We start from the raw sequence: 14,086 nt of genomic DNA, 5'->3' as shown, positions 1-14,086 counted from the left end.
CTCAACGGTCCCCAATCTGGATGGGGAAACATAATCGTAATAACAGCGACCACACTTACGGCGGGTCAGGCGCTGGGCTAAGCTTTGTATTTACATTAAGCAAAAACTGGAAGAGGTTAAGTGTATTCCTAGCCCCATTTTACAGGTGAGAAGAGTGAGGTTCAGGGAGATGAGGTCACACAGTAGATTGTGGAGCCAATGCTTGGAACCACTGTGGGTGCAACCTGCCTGCACCTAAAGAGGCAATTCAGGGCAACAGGGGCACCATTACAGAGTGTAGGTCTCCAGAGTGTAAGGCAGGACCAAGCTCAGAGCTGGAGATGAGGCAGCCTCCATGAGACCCGCTGAGAGCTCTTGGGTCATCTGGGACTTGAGGTCAGTGATGGTCTGGATCAGGGGTCCCCCTCTCTCATTCCGGGGGGCCAGGGTGATGGCAGATAGAGCAGGAGGACTTCAGGATTCCCAGCCAGCTTCCCTGGGAGCTGTCTGTCCCCATACTTACAGAGCGGGGACTTCCCTGACCTGGGGGGCTAGTGTCCCAGCAGCCTGAGAGGTGGGTGGCCCCCAGGCCTGGGAGGCAGGGGCAGGCCCAGGTCACTGTGGATTCCCCTCAGCAAAGCCTGGACCACAGTTTCCCCCTCCTCACAGTTCTCGACTCCCATCTCCCATCTGTCCCCAGAAGGACAAAAGCTGATTATTCCACTGGGGGCTGTACTGGGCCCCATGAATGGAGTATTGAAAACCCTGTGTCCACATCCAGATAGATTTTCATCCTCTTCCCAACCAGACTGTTTGTCCGCCAGGATGAAGGCAGAGCCAGGGAAAGATGGCGGGGGGGGGTGGTATTCCTTTTGAGAGGGGCACCCACGTCCCTGGGCACCTCAGTCTCAGTATATCCCAAACAGAATCATCTTCTCTTTAAAAAAAATTTTTTTTTCTTTGTCTACACTGGGTCATAGTTGCAGCATGTGGGATCTAACTAGTTCCTTGACTGGGGATGGAACCTGGGTCCCCAGCATCGGGAGCATAGTGTCTTAGCCACTGGACCACCAGGGAAGTCCCTCAAACAGAACCACCTTCTAAACCAGCCACCCCTCACCGCCCCTGCCACAACCATCCAATCATTATCCACACACTGGGATGCTGGTGACACGGTGTGAATATTCACTGAGCTCTACACTTAGGATTTATGTTCTTCTTGGCTTGTAAACTTCAATCCAAAATTAAACAAAATAATCTCCCAGGGCTTCCTACCTCAAAGGGCAGAGAATCCCAAATGGCATTTAAACCTCCAGTCCTACACCATTTTTGCATATTTGTCACTCATGAGAACCATGTCTCCTTGATGTTTTTTTCTTTACATTGACTCTTTTTTTTTTTTTTTTTTCTGATTTAAATTAACTGTAGTCTATTCCCTGGCAGTCCAGCAGTTAGGACTTGGTGCTTTCACTGCTGGGACCCAGGTTCAATCCCTAGTTGGGGAACTAAGATATCACAAGCCATAGTGCAGCAAAAATAATAATAATAATAATAATAATAAATTTAAAATTTAATTAGCTTTAAAGGGAAACCTGATATTGTTCCAGATCAATGGAAAGCCAGGATCCTTTGTCATAAACAGAATGCACTACAAAAGGAAAAAACTAAGGCAACAGTAAATGTCCATCTATCTCCCCCCCCCCCAAATGATGTGGGTTTTGCTACCAGTGGCATCAGCACGTTGTTTTGGGATTTGCTGCCCTGGAGGAAAAACTCAAAGCCCTTGGCACAGCCGTGTGGACCTATCTTGGTTTGGGATCTCATGACCCTCCAACCTCATCTCCCACCACCTGCTTTCATACACCCTTCGCTTCAGCCAGACCTAACTCCTCATGAGGAGTCACCATGAGTATTTCCATTCTTCTCATCCTCCAACCACTGCCTCCATTCAGAATACCAACCCCAGTGGAAATTTCATTCCCCACCCCGACGCCCCCACAAAGCTCTCCCTGGGCCCTTCCAGCTGGAAGAAGAGCCTGGAACCTTTAATTCCAGATGTTCCAGCTGTGACTGCTCCCCACACCTTGATGGGACCATTGGAAAGACCACCCATTGGCTGGACACACAAGGAAGCAGAGATGCACACTGGTCCCCAGCCTGATGAGAGGAGCAGGGGATGGGGGCCCAGAGACAAGACCACTGCCCCTTCTCCTCTCCCCCCAGCCCTGTCCTTCCTCCTCCTGTTACCACTGGGTGAGTGCCCTCCGGCCCCCCAACCCTTCCCCTTCCCTTTTCTGACACTCAGCTTTCCCATTTGTAAAACTATGTTGGGATGTGGCCTGTAAACGAGGTGGTTTCCAACATCCTTTTCAGCTCTGACATTTGCCCCAGGTTGATGAAAGCTAAGGTCTGAGTTGGGGGAGTGGAAGGCTCAGTGTTAAAGGCAAGGGCTCGATGCACACAGAGTCTAGGCAGTGAGGATACTGGAAATAGGGACGGAGGGAAAGGACATGGGCTCACCAACGGCTGTTGGAAAGCCAGCTGGTGGAACAGATAGAATCAAACAACCGAGGGACTAACCTAACTTAGGAAAAAAGAAACTGACTCTCAGTTTCTTCATCTATAAAATGGGTACACTATTACATGCCTCAGAGGTTGTAAGGTAAGGTATGTGGCTGTGTCTGAGAAGCTTGTGCACAAATGAGGGGCTACTAGGGGGTATTAACTTCTCACACCAGGCCAGTTTCCTTCTTAGGCCACATGCTCAGAATGGTTTGGTGAAGAGGAGTGTGGCTATCTGGGTTAGAGTTCCTGCTCCACACTTTATTTGCTATGTGGCCTTAAGCAAGTGGCCTGACCTCACTAAACCTGAAGTTTTCCCTTCTGCAAAATCCAAACTGCCTCATAAATTGTCCTAATGATTAAGTGAGCCAGGCCACATAAAGCAATGAACACAGTGCTGACATATACATATGTGAAAAGCTGAAGCAGAAGGACTGATAGGGACTTCCCTGGTGGTCCAGTGGTTAAGACTCTGTGCCTCCAATGCAGGTGGTGTGGGTTCTATCACTGGTCAGGGAACTAAGACCCCACATGCCACAAAGCATGACCAAAAAAAAAACAGAACCAAAAAAAAAAAAAAAAAAAAAACCCACCAAAAAAGAAACCCAAAGGAAAGACTTACATAGGTAAACTTTTTAGGGGGAAACCAGAATGAAACCCAAAGTTAATTTACACCCTTAAGGCAAAGCTACTAAACATCTGGGGAGTAACAGAATCTGGGCAGGAAGCCCTAGGGGAAACCAAGATGACACAGACCTGGCCACATCACTGGGCAGAAGACCTGGAAAGGGGTATGTATATGGCGCCCAGAGATTCAGAGGAAAAAGAGAGCCCTTTTAGCTGAGAGTTCCACGAAGTCTTCCCATAGGAGGGGGCTCCATCTGCAGGGTTGGAATGAGCAGGGTGAGCAGAGGAGATGGCAAGATTACAAATCTGGTGACCAGACTGATACAAGATTAAGAAGGAAGGTGAGGCTGGTCCAAAGATCCTAGAAGGCTTTGCAGAGAGTTTAGGGTCCAGGACTTCTGCAGGAAAAGGGGAGGCTTTGAGGAGTCCAGCAGTGGAATGGGATCAGCCTGTCTGGGTCTCAGGCAGATCTCTCTGGGATGGCCCATGGATCAGTGGGTGAGGGATGAAGCTAGAAGGCCAGCCGGGGCAGTCAGGGGCTTTGGCAAAGCAGGGTGGGTGATAAGGAAGGGGGTGATGGTGAGGACTGGAGGGGAGGAATGGAGGGGAGGCTGCGATCCTGGGGCCAAGGGAGGGGGCTGAGGGGCCAATGCTCTTCCTCACTCTGTTTCAGCTGGTGCCCTACAGCCCACCTCACTGCCCTTTCCAGGTAGGTGCCCCTGCCTCTCCCCTCCACCTTTTCCCCGGACTCTTGCTCCCAAAGCACTCAGGTGCTTAGAAGACCTCTGTTACTCAAGATGCAAGGGGACAGCCCCAGTGTGCCCATTTTACAGAAAGGGCAAAATAAGGCCCAGGAGGGACTGATCCCAAGGTCCCCACAGCTTCATGGCAAGGTGGGCATCCTCTAGGTAGGGCCCAGTGACGCCCCTCACCACCCCGTGCCAGCTCAACTCTCTCCACAGAACTCAGGCTGGTGGGGGGCCCGAGCCGCTGCCGGGGCCGCCTGGAGGTCCTACACGGGGGCTCCTGGGGCAGCGTCTGTGATGACGACTGGGACGTGGTGGACGCCAATGTGGTGTGTCGTCAGCTGGGCTGTGGCCTGGCGCTGCCCGTGCCCCGGCCCCTCGCCTTTGGCCAGGGCCGAGGCCCCATCCTGCTGGACAACGTGGAATGCCGCGGGCAGGAAGCCGCCCTGAGCGAGTGCAGCAGCCGAGGCTGGGGCGTGCACAACTGCTTCCACTACGAGGACGTGGCGGTCCTGTGTGACGGTGAGCGTGACAGCCCGGGACCCAGAAGGGCAGGCCGACTGCCGGGCTGCAGGGCTGTGGGCTGGACACGTGAAGGGACTTCCCAGAGGTAAGAATGTTCCAGTGAAGACCAAGCCAGCAGCTGCAGTGTGTACATAGTCCTGGGGAAGACCCCCAGCCTGGCAGTCAGGAGCCTGGGCCCTGCCGTGCTCCGGCTCATGGTATGACCTCTGCTGAAAACCAGCAATGTTGCTTCCACAGAGGGCTTCGATCGTCCCAACAGACAGCCCCCTTCCCAGTTTTATATCCAGACCACTGGGGTCTGGTGGTTTAAGGCCCACTTGGCATAGACCTGCAACAAATCTCTAGGAGGCTTTGACCTCGAAAGCAGTAGTTCTGTTTTTCTAAGAAAATCAGCTGGAGGGCTTATTATAAAAGCCAGATGGTGGGTCTTCCCTGGCGGTCAAGACGCTGCACTCCAATTGCAAGAGGCACAGGTTCAGCCCCTGGTCAGGGAACTAAGGTCCCTGAATGCTGCATGGCTCAGAAAACACACACACACAAACACATCCACAGATGGTAGCCCCATCCCAGAATTTCTGATTCTGCAGATTTGGGATGGAGCCTGAGAATTTGCATGCTGCATTTCGAACAAATTCTCAGGTGATGTGATGCTGCTTTAAAAACCAAGGAAACCAAGAACTGAAAGAAATCCTCTAAAGCAAACTCCTCTAAAGCTACTGCTTTCAGGACTCAGGCGGCCCTTTCTCCCCTCTTACCCAGAGTCCCCAGCTTTGACCCTTTGTGTGGCCAGAAGCCCAGAGATCAGGAAACTTAGGGGTCCATACACTGCCCCTCACATATCTGTGTGTGTGAGGATGGAGAACAGAAATATCCACATCTTCCTCTCTTCCACCCTGCTTCTTTCCCAGAATTCTTGCCCACGCAGCCCCCAACAAGGAGAGTGTTAACCAGCAGGGCACCCCCTACAACGCCCCAGAATGGAAAAGGTAAGTAAAGGCAATGTGGGGGACCACCTGGGTCTTAGGAGAAGGACCCAGGAGGAATCTCCCAAATCCTACCCTAGGCAGTGGGAAGAGACGGATTACTGATGGGTGAGTTTGGTCATTCCCTCACCCCTGCTCTGCCCCCTGCACCCCCACCCCCCAGGCTGCTCACTGTCTCCATAGGGAAAGAGGATACATTCTAGTGAGAAGATAAAAATAGTCAGCACAAGGTTGGAGAAAATAAAAGAGGTGGGCTAGTGTTAGTCATTCAGTCGTGTCCAAATCTTTGTGGCCCCATGGACTGTAGCCCTCCAGACTCCTCTGTTCATGAAATTCTCTAGGCAAGAACACTGGAGTGGATTGTCATTTCCTTCTCCAAAAGAGGTGGGGGCTGAAGCTTAATCCAATGGGAGAGTCAGATATACATAGAAATGCTGATAATGATCTTAGAGCAAGAAAATTAAAAATTCTCTTAAAGAAGGACAGATAAAAAGGCAATGAAGTCCAGAGGAGGAAGAGGATCCCATTCATCAGAGATTAGGGAGGACTTCCTGGAGGCAGAGTCGTTCGTGAAGTAAGGAACCAGCACATTCTATACAGTTTAGGAGCGCATGGACAAGGGCAAGCAGAAAGTGACAAGAGTCGTAGGATTCTATCCTCAGATCCCCAAAAGCGCCCCTAATTTAGACTGTGAGGAGGCAGTGCTTTGGGGGTAAGTGGGTGAGCAGGTCCTAGGTCCTGAGACACCATGTACCGTGGATATGCAGAGGGCCTGGGGCAGTAGGAAGACCACTGGATTGGGATGGGCAGCAAAGCCTTGGGGGAGATGCTCCTGGTTCCCGCCCCCATCACCAGGTGAGGGCAGCGTGCGCCTGGTCGGGGGCGCAGGCCCGTGCCAGGGCCGAGTGGAGATCCTGCACGGTGGCCTGTGGGGCACCGTGTGTGACGACGACTGGGGGCTGCCGGACGCCGCCGTGGTGTGCCGCCAGCTGGGCTGCGGAGCGGCCCTGGCGGCCACTACCAACGCCTTCTTCGGCTACGGCACGGGGCACATCCTGCTGGACAACGTGCACTGTGAGGGCGGCGAGCCCAGTCTAGCAGTCTGCCTGAGTCTGGGCTGGGGCGTGCACAACTGTGGCCACCACGAGGACGCCGGCGCGCTCTGCGCAGGTGCGGGGTTGGGGGCGGGGCCGGCGGACAGGGCGGGGCGGGGCGGGGCGGGACGGTATTCTGAAGCAGGAGACTGGGAGAGGGGCCTTGGACAGCGACCGGGATGTTGAGAGGCTTGATGTTTCCCTGAGCTCTTTCGAAAAGGCCCCCAAATTAGTTTTTATTTCTCAGTACTGGTCTAAAAGTGCCTCAGAAAATTCTAGTAGACTCCACGACTATGTAATACTGCAGTATTACCCCACCAATACTCCAGAGTTGTCTAACAGTACTCCAAATATGTCTCCAGAATTTTCTGGCACTTAGTTCAGTTCAGTCACTCAGTCGTATCCGACACTTTGCGACCCCATGGACTGCAGCACGCCAGGTTTCCCTGTCCATCACCAACTCCCAGAGTTTACTCAAACTCATGTCCGTTGAGTGGGTGATGCCATCCAACCATCTCATCCTCTGTCGTCCCTTTCTCCCACCTTCAAGCTTTCCCAGCATCAGGGTCTCTTCAAATGAGTCGGCTCTTTGCTTCAGGTGGCCAAATTAATTAATTAGAGCTTCAGCATCAGTCCTCCCAATGAATATTCCGAGTTGATTTCCTTTAGGGTTGACTTGTTTGATCTCCTTGCTGTCCAAGGGACTCTCAAGAGTTTTCTCCAACACCACAGTTCAAAAGCATCAGTTCTTCGGCACTCAGCTTTCTTTACAGTCCAACTCTCACATCCATACATGACTCCTGGAAAAACCATAGCTTTAACTAGATGGACCTTTGTTGGCAAAGTAATGTCTCTGCTTTTTAATATGCCATCTAGGTTGGTCATACCTTTTCTTCTGAGGAGCAAGCATCTTTTAATTTCATGGCTGCAGTCACCATCTGCAGTGATTTTGGAGCCCAAGAAAATAAAGTCAGTCACTGTTTCCACTGTTTCCCCATCTATTTGCCATGAAGTGATGGGACCAGATGCCATGATCTTAGTTTTCTGAATGTTGAGCTTTAAGCCAACTTTTTCACTCTCCTCTTTCATCAAGAGGCTCTCTAGTTCTCTTTCGCTTTCTGCCATAAGTGTGGTGTCATCTGCATATCTGAGGTTATTGATATTTCTCAAGCCTTGACATACTCCTTCTCCTATTTGGAACCAGTCTGTTGTTCACGTCCATTTCTAACTGTTGCTTCCTTACCTGCATACAGATTTCTCAAGAGGCAGGTCAGGTGGTCTGGTATTTCCATCTCTTTCAGAATTTTCCACAGTTTATTGTGACCCACACAAAGGCTTTGGCATAGTCAATAAAGCAGAAATAGATGTTTTTCTGGAACTCTCTTGCTTTTTCGGTAATCCAACTGATGTTGGCAATTTGATCTCAGGTTCCTCTGCCTTTTCTAAAACCAGCTTGAACATCTGGAAGTTCACGGTTCATGTACTGTTGAAGCCTGACTTGGAGAATTTTGAGCATTACTTTACTAGCGTGTGAGATGAGTGCAATTGTGCAGTAGTTTGAGCATTCTTTGGCATTGCCTTTCTTTGGGATTGGAATGAAAACGTACCTTTTCCAGTCCTGTGGCCACTGCTGAGTTTCTGGCACTAAGTACTCTTTTTTTTTTTTTATATAACTTTTTAACTTTTTTTTTTTTTTTACAGTGTTGTAATTCTTTTCAGTGTACAGCACACTGATTTAGTTATACATATGCATGTGCATGCTCAGTCATGTCTGACTCTTTGAACCCTTAGACTATACTTACACGTATATACATGGATTTTTCTTGATTCTTTTCCCATATTATTATTATTATTACAGTATGTTGAGTGCTATACAGTAGGTTCTTGTTGATTACCTAGTTTAGCACTAAGCACTCTTTGTGAAATACTTCAGAGTAAAGTAATAGTACTTTAAAATGGCTCCAGAGATACTCCAGAATTCTTTCACTGAAACTCAGGTATGTCTCCAGAATTCCCTATCTCTTCAATCCGGATTATGACAGTATTTCCCCTCACCTGGTCCTTCTTCCACAACGAAAGGTTTTCTGAACAAATAGAAATAATTGGGCTGTTAATGGCACTTTACAGATGGACTCCACTCTGCCAGATATAAAGTGCTTACCCATGCTTCACGGCAAACCACGAGGCATCAATCCCGATTTACAGATGGGAAAGCTGAGGCCCAATGAGGCAGAGTGAGCCCTGGCAAAGCCTCGGCTAACCTCGCTGTATAATCCTGAGCATGCCCCTTGCCCCTTCTAATCTTATTTATCTGTAAGACGGGGATAGTTTTGTTCTGCAAGCTCCTCAGGACTGTGCATGGCCCTCCCTGGTGGGCAAGGCCTTCTTTATCTCCCCAACTTGGACACACATTGGGCTTCTGAGAACCCTGGAAAGAAAACATGCCTGTAAAGGCGTTGTATAAACTGTAGAGTGTATGCCTAGGCAGCACAAATAATTGACCAGAATTGGCAAAGCGGGGCAGACTTCCTTGGACCCCAGCTGAGGCTGAGCCTCCAGCTCTTGAAGTAAAATCTATTTGTCTTCTCCAGGGAAACCCTCTCATCCTCTCCAGGAACCAGAACCTTGGCCTCTGACCCCACTCCTTCTCTCCTACTCTAGTCCTGGGCCACCCGACTCTCACAGCACCGCCACTGTTGGCCACAAGAGCGGACTGGGCCTGGCACACAGAGCCAGAGGGTAAGGAGCCCTGCCCTCCAGGCTGGAATGGTAGGGGTTTGAGGTGGGTAGGACTGGGAATTGGAAAGACTGTCTGGATCCATGGGGAGGGGGCCCAGGCTAGCAGGCCAGGGCTTTTGACCAGATGGTAAAGAGGTGGGTGAGAGAACAGATGAGCAGATGGAGCTAGGATGAAATCCAGAGCTCTGGAAAGTTCAGCAGGGTGGGAGGAGGCACTTCTTCGAAGCTCTGAAATAAAATTTGGCAGGGGTCGGGTGGAGTGGGGTGCTGAGTTTGGAAATCGAGGGGACTTGTGAAAATTGAGATACAAGTTGAATGAAGGATAGAAGTACTTTTGGAATGAGGGCTGGAACTATCGTTGGCACTGAAATCTGGAAGTAGGATTTGGTTCATTCCTTTCAAGCTTCCTGAGGACCCCACCACAGCAGACAACATGGTAACTCTAGAATTGAGGCTGAGTAGGGTGAAGGCGTGGTAGAGGTCGGACATCTCCGTAGGCGCGCCCTGTGCCCTGCTGCAGGCCAGAAGTCCCCTTTGTCCCATTCAAACGCTCTAGATGCCTTGTCTCCGCAGCTACAGGAGTTGGTGCCCTGCCTTCCAGGGAGCCCACACGGCTCACCACTGCCGCCTGGGCGGCAAGGAAGAAAAGTAAGTGGCAGGGCAGGGGTTCCGTTGCGGGTGGGAGAGGGTGGGGCCGGGGCTCTGCCAGGGAGCCGGCGGCCCCAGCCCAGCCCCTCTGGCCGCGGGCCTGTGCGCCCTGCAGGCGGGCGGCTGCGGCTGGTGGGTGGCCCTGGCCCGTGCCGCGGTCGCGTGGAGGTGCTGTACGCCGGGGGCTGGGGCACCGTGTGCGACGATGACTGGGACTTCGCGGACGCGCGCGTGGCCTGCCGCGAGGCGGGCTGCGGGCCGGCGCTGGGCGCCACGGGCCTCGGCCACTTCGGCTACGGCCGCGGCCCCGTGCTGCTGGACAACGTGGGTTGCGCCGGCACGGAAGCCCGCCTCAGCGACTGCTTCCACCTGGGCTGGGGCCAGCACAACTGCGGCCACCATGAGGATGCGGGCGCGCTCTGCTCAGGTGAGGCCGCAGCAGGACCACGTGTGCACTGCGACACAGGCGAGGCGGAGCGCCGTCTGAGAAGTGGGCGGGGCCGCGCGTAGGCGCTTACTTAGGCATGGGCGGGGCCTGCTGTGAAGTGGGCGTGGCCGCGCGCTGGCGCGTACCGCAGTGCCGGCGGGACGAGCAGTCTGAGGATGGGCGGAGCCTCGCGAAGGCACGGTCTTTGGCGCGGGCAGGGCGGGGTTCGTTGGGAAATGGGCGGGGTCGCGCGTGAGCGCTCACCGCGGCACTGCAGCGTGAGCGCGGCGGGAGAGTTCATGCTCCGCAGTAAGAGGTGGAGCCCACCATCGGGTGGAGCCCACTCTCTCTGCGGCTGCGCAGCATGGGCGGGGCCGGGAAGGGAGCGCCCTCTGCGGCAGTGCGGGGCGGGGCCCGAGCTGAGTCCGAAGTTCCCGAGCACAGTGTGGGAGAGTCAGTTAAGGGCGTGGTTGGGGAGCTTTTGCTGTGCTGCGTCAAGGATCCGAAAAGCTCTAGTTAGCAACGAGAGTTGATTAGCTTTCGGGGAGCATACGTTTGTCCCTTGGGAAGTCACTGGAAAAGGGATAGTTGCAGAGTCCGACACATTTAAAAATGCGTCTCCTTATTGACGGAGGTGGAAATTGATATTTTCGCCCTTGTTTGGTGCCCTGGTGGTAGCTTTGGCCACAGAGGGCTCTGCCTTGGGCCCAGAGCGAGAAAAACCAACCCCCGTTTCTGTTCCAAGGAGCGGGGGCCTATGAAGTCCTTTCTGATCCTAGATCAGGCTTCCCTTGGAGGGTAAGAGGTAACCAGGTCTCAAGGGACTGGTTCCCCAGTGTCACAGCCACCTCTTTCTCTGTCCTTGCTGAGCCAGGTCCAGAGGAGCTAGTTCAGCAGGAGGGTGCTGAGACCACCCGGGTGCCCACTCCTCGGCCCAGGGATGGTAGGTGTTCACAGTCCCTAAGAGTGAGGTGGAGGCATCAGGGTAGGAGGGACTAGATCTGGAGGGAGGTCACAGCCCCGGGTTACACAGCATATTTGCACCAGGTCCTAGAACCCTTGTCCTTTCCTGCTAGTCTCAGGCCTCATCAATAGAGATGTGATGTCTGGAAAGAAGGAGGGGGGTTTTAAGCTAGAGCAATCCAGAGATTTCTAGAGTTGGGACCAAAATAGAGGGACGGGGTTCCTGTCCTGAAGCGATTAATGAAAGAATTCAGGCTTTAATTTGGGGAGTCCAGAGGGGAGGGGAGATGGTGATGACCTTCGGGGACACAATCTCATTTGACAACAGTCGTAGAGCTGAGGTATTGGGATTGTAAACAGACAACTAAGGAGAGAACAGACATGGAGCTCCCAGCTTGCACAGAGTACCCCACAAGGGCTTGCACACATCTCCTGATGCCCATCTTATGTTATCTCATTTGTCTGCCCTCATCCAGTGGCTCCCAGGGCAGCGAGATGTCCCAACCCACCACCCTTTGTCTCCTCTTAACTACCCCTCCCCTGGCCTAGCTTGGGAGTGGCCTGGCCTGGGCCAGCCCCTTCCAGCCCCAGGCCTTGTCCCCCAACAGGGCACCTCCGTCTGGTCAACGGAGCCCACCGATGTGAGGGGCGTGTGGAGCTCTTCCTAGGGCAGCGGTGGGGCACCATCTGTGATGATGCTTGGGACCTGCGGGCAGCCGGCGTCTTGTGTCGCCAGCTGGGCTGTGGCCAGGCCCTGGCAGCCCCTGGTGAGGCTCACTTTGGCCCAGGCCGAGGCCCTATTCTCCTGGACAACGTCAAGTGCCGGGGGGATGAGGGTGCCCTGCTTCTGTGCTCTCACATCCGCTGGGATGCCCACAACTGTGACCACAGCGAGGATGCCAGTGTCCTGTGCCAGCCGGCGTGACCCAGCTCACTCTGCAGACCACCTCTTCTGGGAGCCTACTGCGGCCTGCCCCTCTTCCTCCAGGAAGTCGTCCTCCTGTGACAGCAGCAGTTCACTCTGCCCTGCCCTCCCCTTGCCTGGGAGAGAGCCTGCCCAAATGGTGTGGTCCTGCCCAGGGGAGCATAGCCCATCAACTTAGTGGGTGACCTCACTGTCATCACCTATGGTGGGCCCAGTTCAGTGAAAGCTCCCACTTTCTGCTCAGCTCAAACAAAGTGGTGGGAAGTGAATAACTCCTAACTGTCCTCTTTGGCAGGGGTCCCATTACGGGAACCCTGACCCAGCCTTCCTGGCCTGTGCTCCAGAAGGTTCAGCTGTAAATGGGGTATATCCCTTCCCTCCCGCCTCTATTCATCTTGGAATCCTCAAGAAGAGGGAAGGCAGGAGGGGCCTACAGTTCTGACCTTAGACTGCCAAGGGATGCAGAAGAACCAGGGTCATTGCCCTGGCCTGTTCCAAGAGGGCCAGATGGTGCTTGGCTGGACACGGGGACTGGAAGGGGCCGAAGCAGTGACAGTGGCCCCTCCCTGCAGCTGGAACCAGCAACTCTGATTTCTGCTGCCCCCACGACAGAGCCTCCATTTTGTAGATGCAAAGAACCCTGGGGGCCTGTAGCCACCCGTTCATAGGTGCCAAGTCAATAAAGCATTGTTTCCCCCTCCTTGTCTTTTAACCGAGGTCAATGTTGGGGCGTAAGTGCACTGTTTGTGGCAGCAGGAAAGACTCTGGTTAGGACTCTGGAGGAAACCCGCTGCGGGGTGGAGGACGGGTCAAGAGCATCATCAGCTTTCCACAGGCCCATCGCATCCTGGAAATGCTGACTCACAGTGTCAGGCCGCCAGGAAGGCCCCTAGAAGGTCCCCTGGGCCATCCTCACTTTTATGTTCACAGAAATCTGGGTCCTTGACGGGTTCTACTCGAGGTCATGAAACACGGTGGTCACGGCAGTGGAGTGACTAGAAGAGAAAAAAAAATTGACAGGAGGCAGAAAGGATGATGGGGAAAAGGAAGCAGCACTGGGGCTTCCCCAAGGGCTGTTCTTGGGGTGCCTCACCTGGAGCCCCAGGGCCACAGAGAAGTGGGGGATGCTGCCAGAGCCTCGTCAGCTCCAGGGTACATGACTTGCCAATAGCAACTGTCTGACCAAAAAACCCCGCCTTCCACATTAGCCTGCAGGCTCTGTATGAGTTTTCTCTCATTGCTGTAAATTATCACAAATTTAATGACTTTAAACAACATAAATTTATCATCTTACAGTTCCTGAGGTCACAGGTCGGAAATGGGTTTCCCTGGTCTAAATTCAAGAGTGTTGGCAGGGCGGTATTCTTTCTAGAGGATCTGGAGGAGAATCGATTTCCTCACCTTCACCAGCTTCTAGAGGCTGCCTGCATTCCATGCCTGCTCAAGACCTCCTTTCGGTCAGCAGTTGCATCACTCCCACCCCAGCTTCCATCATCTCTTTTTCTGACTCTCCTGCCTCCCTCTTCCATCCTTAAAAGTCTTTTATGATTATATCAGGCCCACCTAGATAATCCAAGATAATCTCCCCATCTCAAGGTCCTTAATTTAACCACATCTGCACAATCTTTTTAACCATGTAAAGTCACATTTTCACCAGCTCCAGGGATTAGGACATGGACATCTTTGGGGGGAAGGCATTATTCTGCTTCCCACAGGCTCCAAACCCAAGTCCTGGCTGCCAGCCAAAGAGCGAGGCAGACACTTAAGCTCCAAACTCCATCAGCTCTTGGCAGTATTGGTTTTGTCTCCATTTGTCAGGGAGCGCCCTGTGTCATTGGAGGGATGAGGGCTGAAAGAGGGAAAGGAAT

The 14,086-nt window shown here is 52.9% G+C and overlaps 1 protein-coding gene across 1 annotated transcript; it reads left to right on the top strand.

Moving 5' to 3' along the window:
• Positions 1 to 2,066: 2,066 nt before the first annotated feature.
• SSC4D (scavenger receptor cysteine rich family member with 4 domains) lies at positions 2,067 to 12,287 on the top strand. The gene is made up of 10 exons (XM_061152289.1): positions 2,067 to 2,232; positions 3,842 to 3,877; positions 4,131 to 4,436; positions 5,348 to 5,425; positions 6,278 to 6,592; positions 9,178 to 9,255; positions 9,829 to 9,903; positions 10,019 to 10,330; positions 11,205 to 11,273; positions 11,902 to 12,287. Exons 1-10 carry the CDS (start codon positions 2,067 to 2,069, stop codon positions 12,216 to 12,218), a joined length of 1,752 nt encoding a protein of 583 aa, XP_061008272.1. The 3' UTR covers positions 12,219 to 12,287.
• The last annotated feature ends 1,799 nt before the right edge of the window (positions 12,288 to 14,086 follow it).

Source organism: Dama dama, chromosome 10, assembly GCF_033118175.1.
Source record: "Dama dama isolate Ldn47 chromosome 10, ASM3311817v1, whole genome shotgun sequence".
Classification (NCBI taxonomy): domain Eukaryota; kingdom Metazoa; phylum Chordata; class Mammalia; order Artiodactyla; family Cervidae; genus Dama; species Dama dama.
Note: the sequence above shows the minus strand (reverse complement) of the source record. Positions and strands in the feature narration are given on the sequence as shown.